The sequence below is a fragment of the Sciurus vulgaris genome (assembly GCF_902686455.1).
Source record: "Sciurus vulgaris genome assembly, chromosome: 5".
Lineage (NCBI taxonomy): Eukaryota > Metazoa > Chordata > Mammalia > Rodentia > Sciuridae > Sciurus > Sciurus vulgaris.
The window spans coordinates 115,924,599-115,947,922 of NC_136465.1; the positions used below are offsets into that span (position 1 = coordinate 115,924,599).

General features: G+C 46.4%; 1 protein-coding gene across 1 annotated transcript; it reads right to left on the reverse strand.

Moving 5' to 3' along the window:
* Positions 1–650: 650 nt before the first annotated feature.
* On the reverse strand, positions 651–16,361 carry CALCOCO1 (calcium binding and coiled-coil domain 1). The gene is given in 17 exon segments (XM_079140858.1): positions 651–1,664; positions 2,638–2,744; positions 3,222–3,449; positions 3,453–3,519; positions 3,521–3,630; positions 3,632–3,748; positions 4,158–4,253; positions 4,726–4,851; positions 5,318–5,572; positions 5,780–5,935; positions 8,459–8,549; positions 10,003–10,151; positions 10,544–10,702; positions 12,215–12,405; positions 13,444–13,546; positions 13,877–14,056; positions 16,227–16,361. Coding segments are annotated over 16 exon segments (2,289 nt in total). The 5' UTR covers positions 14,033–14,056; positions 16,227–16,361; the 3' UTR covers positions 651–1,486.
* Positions 16,362–23,324: the final 6,963 nt, after the last annotated feature.

Here is a 23,324-nt window from a genome sequence, read left to right on the forward strand (position 1 = left end):
CATGCTCACACCAGGCACCGCTGAGAGCCTTGGTGAGCACGCAGGTCCTTAATAAATGCTTTACGATGCTGTGGATGTGTCTAGCTCATGAAGCTGGTTAGAGTGGATGAATGTGTTTTTGTGACTGTGGAGTCAGAGAGTGCATTACGGGTGTTGAGGATGGCAACAGAGGGAGAGGGAGAGGCAGGGATGGGAGGAATAGAAAATTTTCTTCAGAGGAATGGAGCTCAGGGTGTTTTTTACTAGGTGAGTACTGAGTGATGTTCCCTCTTGACGGGAGTAATGCCTGTCTTTTGGTACGGGGCACAGGATGGCTGCTACGGTGTGAGCAGTGGAAACCTTGGCCCCGCTCCCCAGGCATGCCCCAACTGAGACTACACCCTGAGCAGAGCCCAGACTCATCAATTTGCCCCCTCCCCTCTGCACTGTGATCCAAAACAGACCTCCCCTTTTGGGACAAAGTTTCTTTCTCCTCCTCTTTCCTCTGGTGGTCAGCCTCTAGCCCCCAGGCTCCAGCGTGTTAGGAGGAACAGTGGGAAGATAATTGCTCAGCAGTTATCTCTGCCCCCTCCCCCCTGGGTCTAGGAGTCAGACTGGACCCTCTTTGCTCTAGTCACACCTCAGATTAAACACACATTTTATGACAACGGTTACACATATCATATAAATATATTTGTCCAAACTACATATAAGAGGGGAGGGTGTGGAGGGAGGAGGAAGTTTTATTGCTGTGGGGACCTTGAGAAGGGGGAGAGGCCGGGAAATGAGGGCACCTGGGATCGCTCGTTCCCCCATCCCTCACAGAAGGCACAAATACATTATTTCTTTCCATGTAAAGATATGGGTGTGTGGGGGTGGGGGGTGGCAGGAGAGAAAATCCTTAAAAATACAAAATGAACCTCCAAACTTGATATCTAAGGCTATGGAAAAGGCTGGGATGGGGTGTGGAAGTAAGTGGGGAACAGAAAGAGGAACCACTGAAGCTGAGACCCAAAGAGGTCATGATATCCATGCTGCCTGTATACAGGCCCCAGAGAAAACTCAGGTAAACAAACATAAACCCCAAATAAGAGAAAGTGGGGTGCCCCAGGAATTGGCTTTGGGGCAGAGAGGGGAGTGTGTATGAGCATGTGTGTGGTGGCTCCAAATACCAGAAGCCACCAGGGCTAGCAGTGGATGATTCCATTCCCAGAGGGGGAGGTCTTCTCCATCTTGGTTCCACTAAAACTGCTTTCAGGGGATAAATGCAGACACTGCTTCCAGAAGGACCCCTGCCTGGGACAAAAGGGCCAGGTAGGAGAGGATGAAGTTAGAAAGCTTGGGATGAAAACAGGGCATACAGGAGGGGTTCTTTGGGAACAGAATATCATGGAGCCCAGTGTGATGGAACACAGGCATGAGAACCAAGTGTATATCTGTGCATGAGTGTGTGCATGTGTGTGTGTGTGTAAGTGTATATTTGTGCATATATTAGCAAGGGGAGAGATCACTCAAAGGTGAAAGGGTCCTGGGTGCTGAAAAAGAAGTGTCCATCCATGTGGTCCTCCAGGGCATCCTTGTCACTCTCGGCAGGGAAGCGCTCCTTACAGATAGGGCACTCCTTCCATGGGGGGGTGGCAGGGCCTCCGGTGCTGGCCTCTGACAGGGGACCCACAGTAAAGCCACTAAAGAGAGATGGAGGGGAAAAGGAGAGGGTCAGTGTACTCTCTTGCCTTTGTGACTTGCAGACCTCAGGAGCAGGACCCCAGATATTCGTGCTCCTAACACAGCATCCTGGTTGTTCTCTGTCCCAGCCTCTCCTAGGGCATCTTTTTCCCCATGATAGTGAATGCCTTAGTTTTCCAGATCCCCATGGCCTCTTTCTTGAGGCCCCGCTGATCTCTGTAGTGCAGGACCCATCCCCCAACCTCCTGCTCTCCTCCCTCCATCTCCGTCTGCTGCCTAATGAGGCTGAAAATGAGTCTGACATCGTCCTTCATCTTCTTGCTCCAGCAGAGAAGGATGACAGCATCACCCCCTCCCTGCCCCAAGCCCATCTCATATCCAGGCAGAGCTGGGGGCTTGATGATAAAATCTCTCTTCCCCACACTCTGCCCTCTTGACCCAGGGAAGAAAAGGGAAGGCAGAAGGGGGCAATTTGACTGCTGAAACCCCCATCCCTGGGGATTCCCCTCCCAAAGAGTTCCCCAGGGAAGTCAGGGAAGAGAGACAACATCTCAGGTATAGTAAAATAGATGCTTGATCCCACTTTCTTACTGCTCCTATCCCTGGGGAACTTGATCACCTCCCTTCCTCTCCCAAAGAGCCTAGGTACCTACCTGGTGGTTGGGGAAGGGGTAGGGGCAGGAGAGAGGGAATGCAGGGCAATTTGGGCTCCACGGAAGATGGTGCTAGAACAACACAGAAGCCAGTTAAAGGCAGGGCCCCTGGTTGCACTGCTAAGGCAGGGGGAGAGATTACCTGGAAGTACCCGGATTCCAGCACTGGGTAATTTTCTATGTCAACCACACCTGTATCTCCTCCTTTTGGCTGAGGCCAAGAAGGAAAGGTTGAAGCAGGGAATGGTGACTAGTCACATGGTCGCTCTTTCCCACCAACTTCCTCCCACCTCCCTGTGTCCTCCTCTTCTGCACTCACCTGGCCATGTCATAGAAGGCACTGCCCAGTTCAGGAAGCAGCAGGTTGGCCTCCTCACCCCCACTCTGCACAGCTGCCATCAGGACTGACTTTTCATCCTCAGCCTCCTGGGCACCAAAGAGATAGGATAGGGTTTTGGGTGGTGTCCCAAGGTGGGGGAGCAGCACACTGGGACAGGTCAGGGAAGAGAAGCCAAGGCTAGGACAGTGGGCAGAGGGCTGTAGGAAGAGAAAGGCAGGAGAGGCGTTTTGATGGGATCTGGTGGTTAGGAGCAGTAGGGACTAGAAGTGAGGACTGGGCTGGACTGGATTTTGGGGTGGTATCCATTGGTGGCCTTGAAAAAAGGCTGGGTCTGCCTCCTCTCCCCTGAGAACAAAAGAGAGCCCTGGAGGCTGGGGATGTAGCTCAGTGGTAGAGTGCTTGCCTAGCAAGCAACAGGCCCTGGGTTCCTCCTCGGCTCTGCAAAAACAAAAACATAAGAGCCCCCTGTGGCACAGACTTCCTGCTGTACAGGCTGGGACTCCTGGGTGTATGTGGCCCTACCCCTTCTTAGAACTTCAGCTCGGACTCCCCTCACTGCTCACCGAATCAGAGCTACTGTCCTCGGCTGGCCCTGAGAGGTGGGGAGCAATGGGAGCCGGCTGGCTGATGACAACCAGGGGAGAAGCCTCTCGGGGTCCAGCAGAAGAGCTTGGGTCTCCACGCTCACACAGGCCATAGGGTGGTAGTCTCATGTCTTCTGGGGACTCATCCTCTGAGTCTGTGAGAGGTGCCGGGCAGTCTGTTGGAGAGGAGACAAGAAGGATGCACTGTTAGAGGGCTAGATCCGCTCTATCTCCTCTGAGGGACAGTAAAACTAAATAGGTGCCAGGGTCTGGGAAGGAAGAAGGCAAAACATGTAAAAAGCAGAGGCAGTTCCCAGAGGGTCACACGGCGCTTCCCTTCCTCAACAGGGGGAGGAGGAATGGGGAAGAGAGGTCCCAAGATGGGGAGTATACAGACTCAGCCCAGCAGTGGCCTCCTCGTCCTCTGTGGCAGCATCCTCATTCCACTTCTCATCTGCCACCTTCTCCAGGCGGGCCTCCAGCTTTCTCATGTACTCGAGCAGTTCCTGGAGTTGGGGAGGAAAGAGGCAGGTAGGTGCTTGAGGCTGGGAAGATGCTGCTCTTTTTTTTTTTTTTTAAAGATGCTGCTCTTAATGGCCTATATGGCCTCTGCTGGCCCCAAGATGCACTCCTCCCTCCTCGGGATTAGGTGCCTTCACCACAGGTGGGGTAACCTAGGTTAGATTTCTTTACCTAGGACATTCCCTTCACCCTTGACATCCCTCTCTTCTCCTGGCGATCCTCCCCTGCCCTGCCAAGTCATTTAATAAGAGGAGCCTGGGTCTCCTTTTTAGCTTCTGGGCCCTTTTAGAAAAGATTTCAGTTTCGAAGCCAAGAGTTGATAATAAAATACAGAGTTTCAAGCCCCCGAGTCTTCAGATCTGGCATCCAGAAGACTTGATTTATGGTTCTCACCTGCTTCTCCACCTGCAACTGCTCTTTTTCCTTCTGGAGCACGCGCAGGGCTGACCGCAGCTCCGTCAACTCCCGCTTACTCTCTGACAACTGCACCTGAGGGTAAAGGACGAGATAGAATCTGGAGCCTAGAATGTGAATCCAAGAACTTAGCCTCTGGGACCTGGACCAACAGTCTAGAACCAGGTCTCTCCACATCTCTGCTCTGACACACACAATGCTCTTCCTCTTTGAGACCCTTGTTTTGGCCACAGAGTCTCAGTCTGAGTCCTAATCTCTGCTTCTTGAGTGTGGACTTGGAAGACTGCCCTAGTCTGGGGTGCAGAGGCCTTTGTCATACCAGGGGAGCACTCTATAATTCCCCTTAGTCACCCTTAATAGGCCCAGATGTGTACCAAGAGCAGACACTGCATATTCAAATCAAGGAGGGCCGGGAGGTTTGCAAGTGAGGTGCCACCCAACAAAGAAGCATGCACCTGGCATGTCTGAGTCCACACCCAGGACAGTGAAGGAGAACTAATGCCTCAGGAGGACACATGATGGGGCTCATGGTGGTCAGGTGCCTCACCAGGCTAGAATCCTTTTCCCGGGCCAGTTCAGTCTTGAACACTTGGTTCTGGGTCCTCTCCTCCTGAACTGTCTTCTCCAGTCGAAGGATCTCTGCACTAAGCTTCAGGATCTTGTCCTTCTCTGCCTGGGAGATGGTCAAAAGGGAATGGGAGGTGAAGTTTGTGAAGGAGAAGGGATGCCACTGGCAACAGCATCATCTCTTACTGTGTCCCTTCTTTTGTTGAATGGAATGGTTGAGCGACTTCCTCATCTTACCTTCCTCTTTTCCTATATTCCACTGAATGCAGGGTAGGATGTGACAGCAAGGTGCTATGCTGACTGCGAACGGGTATTATGGCAGGGCATAGTACCTATGGCAGTAAATGTTTCTGTACCAAGGAAGATAACTAAGGTAGGTCCTATGGTGATTGGGATTGGGTACCCTGGTGCTGGATCATGCCCAGAAAGCAGAGTATACTTCTGTCTCCTTCCAAGCCCCTCCTCATCCCTAGGTACTCAAAGATTCTCCCAGAGGGTCTGACCACATGTAGGAATCCCCATAGTGGTGGGGGCAGTAGCCATGAGACTGCCAGGTCCCCCTGCCCCTCTACCTCCACACTCTGCAGCAACCCAGCCCGCTCCTTGCTCCACTGGCATTTTTCCTCCTTCAGGTGCAGACTGAGCTCAGATAGCCTGCCGGTGACTTCAGCTACTTCCAGGCGGCTGCGGTGTAACTCTGCTATGGTGCGGTCCCTGGCTCCGGCTGCACTGGCCAACTCCTCCCCAAGAAGGGCAGCCTTCTGTTGGCTTGAGGCTGCAAGCTCCTGGGCTCCTCGAAGCTGCTCCTTCAGGGGTTCCAGCTCAGCCTCAGGAGAAAGGAGGAGATGGAGGTCAGAGTTTCCTTGGAAACATTTATGAACCAGGTCCCCACTCCCCACTCCTAGTATTAGGGCTTAGGACTGTGTTGTTTAGTCTAGCTATGTCCCTTCCCCTTTTCTCTGGAAACCCAGACTTTTCTACAACTAACTTTTGGAAATTAAACTGCTTCCTATTGCCTGGGGGTCTTCACTTACCACTCGCTGCTGGGCCTGGCCTAGGGTGTCCTTCATCTGGGCCACCTTGTCCTTCAGTCTCTGGGCATGAGCACTCTGCTCTTCCTGCCGGCCCTTGGCCTCTTGCAGCTCCACATTTAAGCGATGGTTCTCCTGTTGTGCCACTTGGAGCTCAGCCTGATGGAAGTGGAAAGGGGTAAGGAAAGGGGTCTAAGTGTTGGGATGGATGGGGAGAGGGTAAGCTCTGTCACTGTGATGAGAGAAGGTTCCATTTCTTAGAGTTTATATACAAACTCAAGTGCTCAGCTCTTGCTAGCCCTGCTTGGTTCTCAATTCATAAGGACTTGAACTTGAACATTCAATCTCCAGCTCCCAAACAAGGTATCCAGCATCACAACCTGGGATCTTACATGTAGGTATCCCCCGTCTCACTTCTGCTTTCTCACTTTACCTTGTGTGTGTGTGCGTGCTCGCATTACTAGTGACTGAACCCAGGGTCTCACACATGCTAGGCAAGTGCTCTACCATGAGCTATATCCCCAACCCTTTTTATTTTGAGACAGGGACTCACTAGGTTGCTGAGGCTGGCCTGATTCCTCCTGCCTCAGACTTCTGAGTTATTGGGATTACAGGGGTGTGCCACACAACCCAGTCCTGCTTTTCCACTTAAAACCCAGTCTGAATGTTCCACGTGCCCCTTAAACTCAGCATATTCTACCTCACCCTAATCTTCTCTACTCTTTTTAAAAACATTTTTTTTAGTTGTAGATGGACATAATACATTTATTCATTTTTTGTTGTTTACTTATTCTTTTTTTTTTAATGTGGTGTTAAGGATGAAACCCAGTGCCTCACACATACCAGGCAAGCGCTCTACTAATGAGCCACAACCCGAGCTCTAGTCTTCTCTACTCTTTTTCTAAGTTACTAACTCCCAAGTCACCCAGGCTGGATACCTCAGTGCCATGCATGGTTCTGTTCTCTCTCTAGGTGCCACCATTCCTTGCTCTCTTTTTCTATTACGGTTGCAACCGAGTTAGCTTAGGCTCTAGTCGTTCTTACACTTGGATGACTGAATACCCTCATAACTAGTTTATTTTTCACAAGGCAATCAGATTAATCCTTTTTTTTTTTTTTTGGGTGCTGGGGATCGAACCCAGGGCCTTGTGCCTGCAAGGCAAGCACTGTACCGGCTGAGCTATCTCCCCAGCCCCCAGATTAATCTTAAGTATGATTATTTAAGTACATGTCACTCCTGCTTGAAAACCACCAATGTTTCTCACTGCTTAAAGAATTAAGTCTAAGTTCAAGACCCTCTACAATCTGACCTATGCCTTATCTCAAACTCTTCACTCACACAATTACCTGCCCTGAGTATGTATCCTGGTCTCTAAGCCTTTGCTCCTCTCTCTCTACTCCTAGAGTGGTCTCCCTCTCATCTCTGGCTGCTCAATTTCTACATATTCTTCACTGCTGAGCAAAGAGTTTTCAAGCCATCTACTACAGAAGTTCAAAATTCTCAGGAAGCAATTGAGGGGTTCTGCAAATATTTGGTTTGAACTTATTATTATTATTTTCAGTGCTGGGATGAAATGCAAGGCCTGATATGTTATGTAAAAGCGTTCCAACCGAGTTAAGACTCCAGCCCCAAACTGTTCTTTTTAAAAATTATGCTTAAAAACAGCACATATGCTCACAAGTTAACACACTGAAGATCACCAATCTATCAATATGTGTTTCTAGGTTAATTCATTTTTTACAAACCTCAGAATAAAATTTCTATTTTATCTTCTACTGAATTGAAGAGTAAACTGAGACTGTAAGGTGAATAATTTAAAAACTGTTACCACTTACACCTACTTGTGTGATGACTCAAGGTGTTCTTAATATTGTACAACCAAAACAAAATACAGAAATACACTAGGTGCTAAGCTGACAGAGCAGTCATCCATAATCCCTAATTTCAAAGTTTGGTATCCATCAAAACCGCTTAATTGTGGCCTCGGGTTGTGGCTCAGTGCACTTGCCTTGCATATGTGGGGCCCTGGGTTTGAGACTCAGCACCACATAAATAAATAAATAAAATAGAGACATTCTGTCCATCTACAACTAAAAAAAAATTAAAAATTACTTAATTGCTTTCACTGTCTTATAAATTGTTTATGCTTAAATTCATAAGAAATAAATTTATAGTAATACAATGTTACTTTTACTTTTTCAGTGAGGTTCTACATAAGATGTAAAACTTCACAGGGGATGGGGAAGAGAGGTTCCTCAGCTAAGAAGGTTTGGAAATACAAGGCTAGCTCATGACTTCTTTTTAACAGCCTTTTCTAGTGTTTCTAAGATATGCTCTCATCCACCTCTATGGAGCCTCACAATACTATATTAGATTTCTCGTGACACTCTTTTTTTTTTTTTTTAAGATGCTGATAGACCTTTATTTTATTCATTTATTTGTATGTGGTGCCAAGAATCAAACCCAGTGCCTCACACATGCTAGGCAAGCCATAACCCCAGCCCTCTTGTGACACTCTTTATATTCCACTTTTCACTAATTTCAATTTGGGTGTGGTAATATGTTCTGGAATAGAGTGCACACAGGGTCTTCTTCACATTTTTATCCCAGCACTCAGACTGGGCTCCATTCATACAGGTTGAACAGCTGAGAAAGCAAACCAGCTTTGAGCCTGGGCTTACCTCACTTTGCTCCTTGTCTGCTTGGATTTCCTTCAGCTGCCCCAGGAGCTTCTCTTGTTCCCGAGTCAGGGCCTTGACTGTGTCTCTAACCCTGTGAGTGGGGAATGACATGGCAGATCAACTGGTCATCCAGAGAAGGATCCACACTTCTGTCCTGCACTCTTTTACCCGTGCTCCTGGCTCCATTTGGCTCTAGATGCTCAAGTCCCCAAACCAAAGGTCCCAGCTCTAAGTCCAACCCAATATCTTGGATTCTTGAGCAAAATCGAGAAATAAACCATTGTCTTTTCTTTTTTAAGTATCACTTTCAGGAACGTTCTGCTAATGGCTCCCTGTTTTCACTCAATTGAGAGACTAGAATCCAGTCTTTTCTAGATCAAGAGCAGTCACTATTGATTATAAACTTTTGTTTTAGATCAGAAGTTGGCAGACTTCTTTGGTAAAGGGCTGGATAGCAAACACTTTAGGCTTTGCAGGCCATGTGGTCTCTTTGGCAACTACTCAACTCTGCCATCATTCTGTGAAAGCAGTCATTATATACAGAAAGTAAATAAGCATGGTGTTAAAAGCTAGATTTGGCATGTGGGTCACAGTTTGCTGACCCCTGGTCCAGAAGGTCCCTGAGAACATAGACATCTACCTGAAGGCAACACTAGTATATCCTAAAGAAGCCTTTCATATTAATTCATTTATCACTCTGGGCCTTGGGCAGAACACCTCTTTCCTTTAAAGAGTTTTAAAAAATCAAATTTAGCAGTACTGAAAGAAAATTAGGATATTTAATCAATGAAAGAACTGGCATATTTAATGTGGTGAAAATTTAAAGGACAAACATGAAAAATGGGCAGTACTTATGCTATTTGGTAGAAATAAGTTTTCTGATAGAAGAAACATTTATTCTATGTGGCTCTAGAGATCTAACCCATTGGTAGGATAGAGGAAGGTAGAGTTTGGTTCTATGCACAAGATTAAAGTGACAGCTGTCCAAAATTGAAAGCGACCATCTACTCAGGGTGACCTTCTCTTACGTACCTTACATTACTCCCAATGCTAATATTCTAAGATTTATGCTTTTCTTTCTCTTTTTTTTAAATCAGGGGCCGAGGACCAAACTTAGGGCCTTGCATGTGCTCAGCCACTGAGCTAAATCCCCGGCCCCCTAGGATTTTTACTCTTTTTAAAGGGAGAGACCCACATTCCTGGATCACTAGCTCTAGAATTTAAGTGCAAACAGTCTAAGTATGTTTCCTGTGGTAAAATCTGAAATCCATCATTTCTTATCTTGCATTGACTATTCTACCCATTCTCTTCTTCCAAATCCTCCACTCTGAGCTCTTGCTTAGCTTTTGCTGCACAATTAAATGGTAAGTATAATCATTTCTGAAAATGGTGAATACAGAATAGCATTAGGAAAGAGGAAAGAGAGCTAGATAGAATACTCTGAGTGAGGTGAGACAGAGATTTGCCTGCCTGTCACAGGAGGCTAGATGATGGGGGGTCCCAGGAAATGAAGGGCATAAAAAGGGGCAGAGAGGTCCCCTAACCTGTCCAGCTCCACCTCCTTTGTCAGCACTTTCTCACTGATGGTCTGGATGTCATCCTCCAGCTCTAGGATGCGTGCCACATGGTCTCCCTGTTGGCGGCTCAGGATGTCCCTCTCTTCTGTAAGCTCGCCATGGGACCGGGAAAGCCCCTGGAATTAAGGTTCCCACAGAAGAGGGAAGTTGAGACTCATTTCTCAAAGAAAAGGATGAAGGATTAGGAGGAATACACAAGTGTTAAACTACTCCCACCTCCATTCAAGCACCTTCCCTGAGAAAGAGACTGTACAGGATATTCCCTTACCTAGGAATACAGTTGCCTCCACCTTACATTCCCAAGGTCAAAGGACCAAGTCTTAACACATATTTGGAACATATCTCTTGTATTTCAGTTTAAACCCACTTGTTACCCTTAAACCTATTTTCTTAATGTCAGAACCATCTTAAAAGCCCACCAACATCTCCTTCCCTCTCGTCACTGGGTTCCAATTTTGGGTGCTTGGTGAGCAGCCAGGTCCAGCCCTTGACCAGGCCCAACTCCCACCTTGTACTGCTCTGTCAGCTCTGCGTGCTCCTGTCTGGCAGTCGCCAAAGCTGTGTCAAGCTCTTGCACTCTGCTCCTCAGCTCTGCCACTTGTCCCTCCAGCTGCAACTTCAGCTGCATCAAGTCATTCCGTTCTTGTTGGCTCTCATCCAGCTGGTTCTACAGGGAGCAGAATGAGAATAGGGCGTGCCTGCAATGCACCCATTATAAGGCCCCTTCACTCCCCAGATGCACTTTAGGGTTGGGAAGCCATGTCAATATGAGCCATGAAGGGGTGAGCAGGGGAGGCTGCAGAGTCCCTCCACCACCCACTCAGACACACCAGTCACAGCACTCTTCTGCCATCCCTCTTACCTTCCCACCCCAGGTCTGGTGCCTTCCTCACCCAGCAGTTATAGGAATCCCTTGTCTAGCCTGAGGCACAGACAAGAGGGGCAGGTCCCCTAAGTTTACCCTATCTGTTCTAGAGTTAGACACACGTGGGTCAAATCTCCAATACAATTTTTACTAGCTGTGTGACTCCAAACAAGTTATTGAACTCCTCTGAGCCTCTGTGTCCCCATCTGTAAAGTAACGCCTTAATTTGGGTTGTTGTAAGAGTAATGACTGTGAAAACAGACACCAAGTAGGAGCTCACACACCTCTGACCTAGGTGAGGTGTGAATATCTTTTGCTCTTGGTGTGATTCCATTTACTTGTTAGACTTGGGATTCTAGAGGGCAGGAGGGTTTATCTAAATCACAGAAAAGCTACCACACTCACCTTCTGAGCCTCCTCGGTGCTTTCCTCTCATCTGGGGAATAGACGTGCTCCCCACCTTACCCTGGCCCCTGCCTTCCTTCAGGAAAGTTTTCTGGATAATATCTGCCCTGCTCCCTAATTCTTCTCTATCTGGCCATTGGGAATGATACAAGCCATATGTATGTTTAAATTTTCTAGCAGTCACTTTAAAAAGTAAGTAAATGCAACTGTAAAAGTAAGTAACTGTAAATTAATTTTTACATTATCTAATTAAATCCAAACTATTATTTCAACATGTAATCTGTATAAAATTATTGAGATATTTTACATTCCTTTTTAAATATATTTTTATTTTTTTAATCCTTTTTTGTTTTCATTTATTTATTTATTATTATTATTTTTACTTTTACATTCCTTTTCTTAAATACTAAAAAATTGATTATATCTCAACTTGGAGTCATCACATTTGATGTACCAAGAACCACACATGGTCAGCAACTCTAGTACTGGATGGAGTTGGTCTGGGCACTCCTATCTGCTCTGGTTGCTCACCTGCCTCGTCCTTCCTGCCTCTTAAGGGTCCCTGGAGCAGCCTCCCTCCATCCTTTGGATTTTCCTCTAGGGCCTAGGGCAGGATGTAGTGCTCAGAGAAGGAAGACTCAAAAAAGTCTTATGAAATCCTGAGTTACATGGCCTGTGAGTGGCTTGCTTTCCTACTTCACACATCCACGTCTATGTCAAGGTTGAGACTGTCCACTGAGTTACACACATCCCTACTGAGGCCGAAATTTTCTTGACAGTAGACTCTAAAACTCTCAGTGAGATTTTCAGTTGAGGCCATAAATGAGGGGAGAGGCAAGTGGTAAGGGCCTCTTGCAACACTGTCCTCCCCTCCCTTGCCCATGAACAAGTCTATTGCTCTTTTCTCACTTGAAGCACAGTGGCCTTGGGGACAACCAGCAGGATGTCAGAGCCTCCATCAGCCTCCTCCAGGGTCACCAGCTCATCCATGGGCCGTGGCTCTCGGAACTGGAAGGGGGGGCTCTGCCCACATACCCGGCCCTGGCGGTTCACATACCGGAACTGGTAGAGCTGTGCTCCTGGTTTGGGCAGGTAGCTGGCTGTGGGAAAAAGAGTGGACCCAGAACCCCAGTATGATCCAGGATCTCAAGTGCTCTGCAGGTCCTTTCCTCACTTAATGTACCACATTTTCCATTGTTCGTGGCTCCAGCCCCTTGCTCTCTAGCCCATATACCATCTCTCTCCTCTCTCTTCCCAAGGTTATTTCTGTTCCTTGGAACACTCTCCTTCCTCTTTCCCAAGCCCACTGCCTGCTATAATCATCATCATAATGCTAACTGCCATTTATTGAGTGCCCACCTTGTACTGAACACTGCACTAACAGTTTAAAAAATTTTTTTAGTTGTAGATGGACATAATACCTTTATTTTACTTATTTATTTTATGTGGTGCTGAGGATTGAACCCAGTGCCTCACATGTGCCAGGTGAGTGCTCTACCACTGAGCCATAACTCCAGCCCCTGCACTAACAGTTTTACCTGTATCATTTTAAATCTTCATATTGTGCCTATAAGGCAGGCATCCCCTTTTATTGTTAAAATAACAGGTACAAAGAGGTAAGTAATCTGTCCAAGGCTGAACAGCTTGTAAGTATTAGAGCTGAGATTTGAACCTAGGACTTTCAGAATCTTATGACTACCCTTCCCTCAATACATGATCTACCTCACCTTCTTCCCTACCCTCTAGTTCCATAAGAGGAGCTTTTTCTTTGGGTAGGTGATGGCATCAGATGCCCTCTAAAGATCCTTCTGTCTCTAAGTCCTTGGTTCTATTCTGAGAGCTCTGTTACATCTATTATCATTAGAGTATTTTTCTTTTTTCTTTTCTTTCTGAGATGGGGGGGTCTTACTAAGTTGGCTAGGCTGGCCTCAAACTCTTGGGCTCAAATGATCTTCCTGCCTTTGACTCTCGAGTAGCTGGGACTAGTCACAGGCGTGTGCCATGGCATGTGGTTTGGATTCTTATTATTTGCATTCACCTTTCCTTGCCCTCTGTGCATTTCACATTTCTGAGCCCAACACCTTATCCCAAACTCTATTCCCTGGGCTCCTCCCTCCCAGTTCCATCTTCCCTTATACCTTGGAACTGAACACTTGCGTGGATAGGAGAACCATCAGTGGTACTTTCAGGCACTGAAGACCACACAAATGTGTGGTAATCTCGAACACAGGCAGCCTCCACCTGTGAAAGCCCAAGGTGGGAGACAGGTATGGTAACGGAACTACCATTTAAGGATGGTGGAGGGGCTGAGGGATGGAGCAGGGTGTAGGGTGGTGTTACAGTGGTGAAGATAACAAGAGATGGTGAGGGTAGGGGGTCACTACTGTGTAAGGAGAGAGGAAGGTTAAGATGGAGAGAAGCTGAGTTCTGCTTAGAAGATGGCCTCTGTCATTGGTGACATCCTTCTCTCTTCTTCCCTATTAACATTGGGAATCCAAGAACCTCATCATTCTCCTTATTCTAATCAACCCATATCCTATAAACCTTTGATAAGAGGGGTTTCAGAGTTACCTTGAAAATACCAATCCAGTCACTGGCACTGGGCATGGTGCCTGGTGGGAGGGTATAGTGACATTCCACCTTGGTGTTGGGGATGTACGTCCGGGCAACATTCAGAAAGTTGACTCCTCCCCGGGATAGTGCCCGGCTTAGTGATGATTCTTCCATCCTTCCCTCAAGATAACCACTCTCCTATGAAAGAAAGAGCTGAAAAAATCTCTCCACTCTACTCCCCTCGCCCCAGCTCCATACACACCCAGCCACAACCCCCGGCCACTATACCTGGAGGTGAGGGTATACCTGGTTTCCAGCCCCTGAGGGCTACGGGACCTTTTGAAGATATCACTCTTAATCTCTAGGACATAGGTCTGGCCTTCCAAGTCAGTCCCCACCCTGCGTCATGCTGTATACCCTCTGTGCTCTCAAGCCCTTCCTAGAATTCAGTTGTCTATAATTTTTACTCCCCTTTCACTGCCTCATTGACCAAGACTCAGTATCCCAGGTGCTCCCCTTCAGTCCCTTCTTTTTGACACTTAACCTCCTTCAGCATTCCAGATTACTCAGTCTCCATTTCCTCATCCCACCCCCCACACCTTCTGGCTCTTGAATTCAAAATCCACCTGAGGTGTGGGGCTCTCTCATTTGGGCAGGTCTCCTTACTTACTCCTGAGCTTGCTGACGCAACTGTACCTGGGAATGAATTACGACCCCTGAAAGAAGCAACTAATCTCTAAAGGAAACGGTTGAGTCTTTAGAGCTGGAGTATGGCTGGGGGTTTTAAGGGATCAACAGTAGAGGCCTGGCCCTTGAGTTCTCAGTCCATTCCCCTCTCTGAGTTATCTACCCCAATGAATTATAGGGAAGCAAAAAGCTTCTTCTCTCAGCCAAGAAACACTGGCAAGGAGAGGATAAGGAAAGACAGGTTCTGTCCCTTAACTTCATTATTCCAGGAAGTCAAGAATTCTGGAGGCGGCAGCTTCAAGGGTGGAGTGAAACACTCAGCAGGAACATGGTGGTGTGGGGAGATGGAATGTGGGGGCTTAGAGCCAGGAAAGCCTCACCCCTGGGCAGGGGACAGACTGAAGAGTGGGAAGTAAGGGACCTTGAGAAGGGGAAATGTATATTTAGTATTAAGTATTAGTATTTAGTGTTAAGTGTTATTATTCTTCTTTCCAGATCTTGCCTGCAACAGGACTGAAAACATACTGATCTGATTTGATGTTAACCCAGCTATATTTCCTCCTCCATTTTCTCTCTGCTCCTCTTAGATGAGATTCTAAGTGCCTGAACCTGTCATCTGTCTACGTTGGTAGTTGAAGATATGTTATGGGATGGGATTTGGAAGAAGGGATGTTCCAAGTTAGCTGGGAAGAGTTAACTGGAAAACATGGGGGTGGGGTGAGGAAAGATAACAATAACAATAATCCATGGAACTCCTCAACCAAGGGCTGTGAGCCAGCCCTCTTCTCATCTCTTCTCTCCAGCCCACTAATCTGCCTCGGGTCAGTTGCAGCTGATGTGTTCAATTAGCCATCACTAGGAGTCATGTGCATTCCCCAAACACCACAAACCCACATCAGACTGAAAACAGAAACTCAGTGGAGAAGGAAAGGTGGGTCAGCAATACAAAAAGGTGAATATTCTTCCCCTAAAATAGGGATTGAATGTAGTTTCTTTGGATTTTCCAAAAAAATCCCTGTTTAAAACTAATCCATATTTTCTCCAAATACACTACTTCTAAGGGGGATGGAAGTGTGAACTGTTCCCAAAGATCTATGCCTGAGGAAGCCTTCAACATTCCCCACAAAGAAGATCAATAACAGCTGCAAACATTCTCACTGTCTGAAAGTTCTGGGCATCTAAAGTATATGTGGCTAGATTCAGATGTTCACACGAATATGGGTGTGTGTGTGCGTGCGCGCACCCTATCCCTACATTCTGTAGGGCTCTAGAGTTCCTTGATGTTTTACAACTTGGAAGTTTTCCCCCTCGGAGATTCTGCGTAGTAAAGGCCTTTGGATTGGGGTGAGAAAGGGGTTTGTGAGGGTCAAACCTTGCTTGGAAGGGAATAAGTAAAAAAAACTTGGCCCCCTCAAGCTTCCCATAAGTGGATCAAGCTTTATAAAGAAGGCCTGAAAAGAGACTGAGGACAAAGAGGAGGCACCCCTTGCTCAGGGGCCCCTTGAAACCAAGAAGACCCAAAACGTGGGGGTGGCTTCTCCAATACGTAAAGTATTAAAACCCAAACGCTCCCGCATCCCCCTCTACGGTTCCCTCGGATTATCCTTTCACAGACTGGAAAGTGGGATGACGGCCCCCCGCAACCATAAGACCATCCCCCGAATTAGGCCAAGTTTCTTACCCCACAGACGATCAGCTGTTCCCTCACCTTTCACCAACAACAAAAACAGCACTCCGACTCCAGGAGGGGAGGGGGAAGAGGGGACGCGAGGACTTCTGGGTTGTGTGGTTCTTCCGCGGCTGGTCACAACTAAGCTTGCTGCTTTTAGGACTACACATCCCAGGATGCCACGCTCAAGGGGGCGGAGCCGAGGGCGGTGGCGCGGCGGCCTCCGCGCGGCCTCCTGGGAGGCGTAGTCTTTATTTCCGTGACCGCCCGCGAGGGTGTGGCCATCAAAGGACTTCACGGCCCAGGATTCCTCAGGAGCGGGCAGGCTGCACTACTGGTGGCTTCTGGTTCGTAGCGCTCACGGGAGGGTGGTGTTGGGGAAAGATTTAGGGCTCTGCCGCGTTCTGCCTGTCGTTGTACTATGGGCAGCACGCTCTCCGGGGCGCCTTCCTTGTTCTGTATTCACAACCACCTGTGAGATAGGTCTAGTGTTATGCACACTTTACAGAGGCAGAAAATAAAGCTGGTCTGAAGTGTCAAAGCTGTGAAACCGTAGAACTTCGACTAGAATTGTCCCGATCCTTGTTCTATGTTGACATTATACCACTGCCACTCACCATTTCAAACTAAAAATGTGGCAGTAGTTTCTTCTTTGCTTCAACCTCAGGGACACATCTTACAAAAACTTTATGTTCTACACTGTTGATCATTTTCTTGCAACTCGAGGGTTACTGTGCCAAGGGGCCTGACAGCACTCACACACCTGAGTGGGGCTCCCCTAGAGTGGCTTCTGGGCCTAGGAAGAGGATGTATTGCCTGAGGTGGTGATGAGAGCTGTGGAATGAGAAACATGACATTGAATAGGGAGACTGGTATAATTCAGGATCTGTCACAACTCACAAACAAGCTACTTACAGGAGCCTGTTTGCCCAAGCCTTTTAACTGGTTTAAATTAATTAGGATAACAATACAGGTCATAGCTCTGGTTTTTATGTATAAGAGGTGAAAGATTTACACTCCTCCCACACCTCAAGTTGCATTAAAGAGTTGGGCATCCTTTCCCCCTGTCCACTTCCTAGCAAGCCTTTAGTCAGAAGCATTCAGAATTGTCTCTCTCCCTCTCTCTGTGTTAAGGATTGATTTTTCTCTTCCTAGCTGCCTGCTTTAATTCTCTCCTGCACTAACTTATGGGATTTCTGCCTTTCTCAAGTTTTTTTTTTTTTTTTTGGTAGTGTTTTTTTCTTTTATCACTGAATAGGGTGTCTGGTGCCTGCCCTTTGGTGCCTTCCATCTGAAGATCTCCAAGCACTTAAGAGTTTACTGGGTTGTACAAGCCTTAAGGTGAGGTGTCCCTGTCATTAGGATTTACGAGTTAGGGAACAGGCTGCTGGATGAGGAGATGCTTGAAGTCCTGAGGACTACTAAGAATGAGGCCTGTTCAAGGACCCAAGACTCAAGTGGATTCATAGTTTTCCCTTTCCACTTAAAGACATGTAAAAAACAAACTACAGTGACAAACAACAGAAACAAACAAAACCCCCAATCTCAGAGCTAAAATAATAGCAACCTAGTTATTGGATGCCTGCAATTTGTTTAATAGGCCTCATAGTAGGCCCTATTGTTATCCTCATTTTACACATGATGAGACTGAGGTATAATTAAGTGACTTGCCTAGGGTGTAGAATCAGGACTCAAGCACAAGTATTCAGTGTATGGTGTTCACACCCAAGAAGTTCTGGTATGTGTTATTATTTATTGATTGATTTGTGGTGCTGGGATTGAACCCAAGGCCTCATGTGCTAGGCAAACTCTACCACTGAGCTAGTTCTCCAGCTCTTTTACTTTTATTTTGATACAGGGTCTCCCCAAGTTGCTGAGGCTGACCTTGAACTTGTGATCCTGCTGCCTCACCCTCCTGAGTAGCTGGGATTATAGGCACATGCCACCACACCTGGTTGGTATGTGTTTTTAATTCCCATTGCTCTAAGAACAGTTAATCAGGCAACAAGTATTCACTGAGCATTTATGTGCTCAGTGCAAGGCACAAGGTAAAGTGAAACAGATTTACCTAACAAATATGTTAGGTACTTTGCTGGATAGTCAATAAATTTTATTAAAAGAAGGAATATAAAATGCAGATATTGAAGGACAGATTAGATTTGGATAGTTTGGCAAGATAGGGACCGGGAAGGGCAAAGATTCAGGAATGGGAATGGATAGTGTTAACTGGAGTCTAGAGAGGTGCACAAATTAGCATATTAATTTAAATTCTTTTAAAAACCCAGATTATTGGTAATCACTGCCTAAGATGTTGTATTGAGATTTCTGAAAAATGAGTGCTGGGTCTGGGGTTGTGGCTCAGGGGTAGAGTGCTTGCCTAGCATGTGTGAGGCACTGGGTTCAGTTTGATCCTCAGCACCACATAAAAATAAATATATAAAATAAAGGTATTGGGTCCATAAAAGAAAGAGTGCTGGGATTAATTAGTCACGTCTGCCATGTACTCTACGTGGTAGATGTCAGAGGTAGTAGATTGATATTGTTTGGAATTATGTCCCCTCTCCTCTGCCCTTTGCCGTGTGACTTACAGTATCTCTTGTGAAGGAGTAATATGCCTCATTTTGTTGACTTTGGGCTTGGTCATGTTTCATGTCTTGGCAGATGGAATGGAGCAGATGTGACTCATCTGCAGCACCTGAGTTTCCTCTTTTTTTCTCTGCCACGAGAATGGGTATATCGCACATGAGGTTTTCTCCTTCTGCCTGTGTCCTGGGATGAGACCTATAGAGCACAGCTGCAGCCTACCCACAGCCTACCTGTACCTAAATCAGAGATAAATCTCTATTTAAGTCACTAAGATTTTGGAGTTGGATTTTATTGCAGCAAAGCTGATTAATAGCCAAGGCTGGATGGTGGCAGATAAAGTTTGAAAGGTGGATTTAAACCAGAGTTGTAGAGAATCTTGAATGCCAAGTGAGGTGGAGCCTGCTTTGTTTATCATAACCATTTCTTTCTTTTTCTTTAACACAGAGCTGCACCACAGTTTCTAGTTTCTCCTTTAATTGACATGTTCCACTTCCCAGGTCTGGCCTATGAAACTCCTCAAGGGAAATCCTTCATGTTCTTTCCTTGTGAGATTGATGCATACAATCTTAAGTGCAGTGACCTTGAAAGCTACTTGTTAAAGATATTAGAGCGCCAAGCTGGGGCAATGGTGCATGCCAGTTAATCCAGCGACTCAGGAGGCCTAGAAAGGAGATTGTAAGTTCGAGGCTGGACTGGACAACTTAGCAAGACCCTGTTCCAAAATAAAAGTTCAAAGGGCTGGGGATGCAGCTCAGGGGTAGAGACTTTGCCTAGAATGTGCCAGGGCAAGACCCTATTGGAACTCTTGGGTGCGAGAAACATGGTTCCTTGAATCTCACTAGGCAGAGAACGGCCTGCTAATTCGGGGTCATTATTTTGTACTTCACTTGACCAGTATATCAATTTCTAAATTTGGGGCTTATTTTTATAGCAGATAGTGTTTTCTTAATCAATTTATCAAGTTTAAAGCTTTGAACTTGATTCTCATCAGAATGGGAAGTTAGTCACTAATGATTTTTGAGCAGAAGAATAATACTGTGAAAGATGGAAGTTACAGGGATCAAAGATACTTTTGAGTAAGGTTGAAAAATTTTGGGACTGTTGAGTTTTTTTGTTTTGTTTTGTTTTGTTTTCCAGAGTTCAGGTGAAGTCCTGAGGAAAAATTGGCATGATTTTATTTATTTATTTTTGGTATTGGGATTGAACCCAGGGGCACTTTACCACTGAACTTCATCCCCAATCTTTTTGAAAAAAATTCTCAGTTTGAGACAAAGTTTCACCAAGTTGCCCAGGCTGGCCCCCATCTTAGGATCCTTCTGCCTCAGCCTTCTTTGGCTTGGAATACTATCTGAAGGGCTTTCTGGGGCTGTAGAAGAAGTTGCTGAAAAACGAATCCTATTTTTCTGAAAAAACTTTTTTTGAGGTGCTGGGGACCAAGGCTGGGATCTCTCACATGCTAGGCAAATGCCACAAGCAGCACCACCAATGACGTAAGGACTTTGCCTAGGCCTACCTCTTCAAGTCTCCGCACTACCTCTCCACATTGCTACCCTGGGGACCACACTTCCAAGATATGTACCCTGGGGGGACAAACCACATCCCAACCACAGCAATCACTTTAGTCCTTTTTTTCTTTCTATTTTCCTCTTCTTTTGGTGGAGGGGCGGGGTGCCAGGGATGGAACTCAGGGGCACTTGACCACGGAGCCACATTCCCAGCCCTGTTTTGTATTTCATTTAGAGACAGGGTCTCACTGAGTTGCTTAGGGTCTCTCTTTTGCTGGAGCTGGCTTTGAACTTGTGATCCTCCTGCCTCAGCCTCCTGAGCTGCTGAGATTACAGGTGTGCGTCACAGCACCCAGCACTTTAGTCCTTTCTTTATTAGTTGGAAGCAGCATGTGACTCTCTGATAGATCATTCATCCATCCATTCATTCATTCTTATTAAATAAATTTAAAATAAGCATTATGGGTCAACTGTTGGAATGATTGCCAGTGACATTTGTAACTTTCTAGATTCTTGAACATGTTTAATCTTTATAACCAATACTATGAAGTGGACCATATTATTATATAATTTTTATTAATGAAATCAAAGCTCAGAAATATTAAATAACTTGACTGCAGCTATATAGCTAATATGAGAGTCAAATAAAGAATTTCTGACTCCCAAGTGCTTTTCTGTACCCTCTACATCCATCACAGTCAGAATTCAGCAGTGCCTCAAGCCTGTCTTTTGCCATTTTGGCCTCAGCGTCTCCACTCATGCATTGGGGCAAATGTAACAGCTGTAAGGGACAACCCCGAGATCGCAGCGCCTTCACACCATAATGAGTTCTGTTTCATGTAAGCCTGTGTGGATATCTGTGATCCATGGACTCAAGAATTTGCAGGTAAATGGATGGAGTTGGAGAATACCATGCTAGTTCCAATAATAAGCCAGTTCCAAAAAACCAAAGGCCAAATGTTTTCTCGGATATGTGGATGCTGATCCACAATGGTTGGCGAGGCAAAGGAAGACTAGAGGAAGTTTGGACTGGGCCGAGGGGCGCAAGGGGAGGGGAGGGGGTAAGGGGAGAGGAGCAGGGGTGGGGATGGAAAAGATGGTGGAATGAGATGAGCATTATTACCCTATGCACATGTATGATTGCACGAATGGTATGACTGCATGGTGTACAACCAGAGAAATGAAGAGCTGTGCTCCATTTGTGCACAATGAGTTGAAATGCACTCTGCTGTCATGTAGAACTATTTGGAACAAATTTAAAAAAAAATCCAGATCTGCTAGCGCTGTGAATCTGCTATCTTAACGATGTGGCTTCGGGTCGCCTGAGTGTCTTCCCACCAGCATACAAGGAAGAGTTGCCTGTGGAGAGGGCACAGCCACCCTTCTGCATCTTGAAAGTCACCCGTCACTTCCACTTACGGTCTATTGGTAAGAAACAGCTCTATGGTCTCTCCTTCCAGAGGGGCTGGAGGTAGAATCCAACCATGTGCCCATCCCATTCTCTATCCAGTGGGTTGAGCCAACATTCTAGAATTAGAATTTTCTTGAAAAAAGAGCTGTCTCTGGAGAGAAGGCTTTCAAATGTCTCTAATCTGGCCACATGCTCTGACCTCTGTCTGTCCCTCATGCATTCTACTGGAATTTACAGAGCACCAACTCTACGAACCACATGTGGGCAGAGATGCCCTGCTGAAGAACAGACTGGGGTGCAGCCAACCAAAATGTGGGTGAGGCATTGGGCCCCACGGTGATTGGTCACGCGAGTGGTCTTTTCCCTTCAGAATAGTTTTATTCATATAGTTATAGTTTTTCTTTATTTTCATATTTGATCAATTAAAAGTGACATTTTTACCCTGTCTTGTGGTGACAATGTAAGGGGCTGATTTTCTGTATGAGGCAGTTACTGGCAGTTTCAAAATACTGCTCTCTGGGAAACTGTGTGGCTGGGCATGTGCCCTCTGCTTCCCTGGCCTGCCCAGTGCTTGACCATGGAGGGGGGTTAACCTTGGAGTCTGGAAATGTAATAAGAGGCAGCTCAGTCACCTTGATGAGAAAGGACTCATCTGCTGAAGAGAATGGAGCACTGTGTACAGACTTAAGAGGGACTTAGGAGGTAGCACAGGCAGGATGTGGGGGACCAAGGAGAGAGAAGCAGGACATTTTGATTTTGAAGTGCAGGTCATTTTGATGCCTGTAGACATTTGACTAAAAGAAAAGTAACGTTAGCTTTTTAAAAATTTTGTCACTTAAATTACTTAATACATGTGAAAGTCTCCTTTGTCCCATTCTTAGTCCCAACCTAGAGAGAAGGAAAAATCATGACTGATCCCAGGTTCCTGGCTTGGGCATCTGAATGGATGGTAGTCCTACCTGAGTCAGGGACCCGGGCAGAAGGAGCTGTTTGGAGATGTGTCTGGGGAGGGTTGAGATGATGGAAGTCGGAACTTCTGCTTCTGCACAAAGAGGGCTTGAAGTTTCTTTAAGTCTTCAGCAAGTCATTCCCCGGATGATGGACTTCAGCCTTCCTGGCTGTCTTTCTGTCATTCCAAATTTGCTCTTAAAGGAGAAGATGAAGAATGACTTAGAAACCCAAGTGCTGGGGAGAAACAGAGGAGCCAATCATAGATAAAGATTGTGTGTGTGTGTGTGTGTACGTGCACATGTGCGTGTTAGTGCCCAGAGGAGCAGGGTTGGAGTTGCCATAGGTGAACCATAGCTGTTCATCTGCATTGTACATAAAACATTTGCTCATTTTGATTAGATCACATAGAAGTCCATCAAAATCCTGGAGAACCCCCCTCCCTGGGTCTTAGCCCCTCTCCCAGTAGAGGAATCATCTTTATCTTATTTTCTGGTTGCACCCCAACACCCAGGTTAAGATGGTCATAATTGAAAAGAAAATAAGTTGTTGGCCTCCTTCTTCTCAGTTCATGGCGACTTCCTTTTGTGCCTGGGTCAGTGTAGTGGAGGGAGAATGGCTGAGGAGGGGCCGCAGGTTGACTTAGTGTGGTTTCAGAGG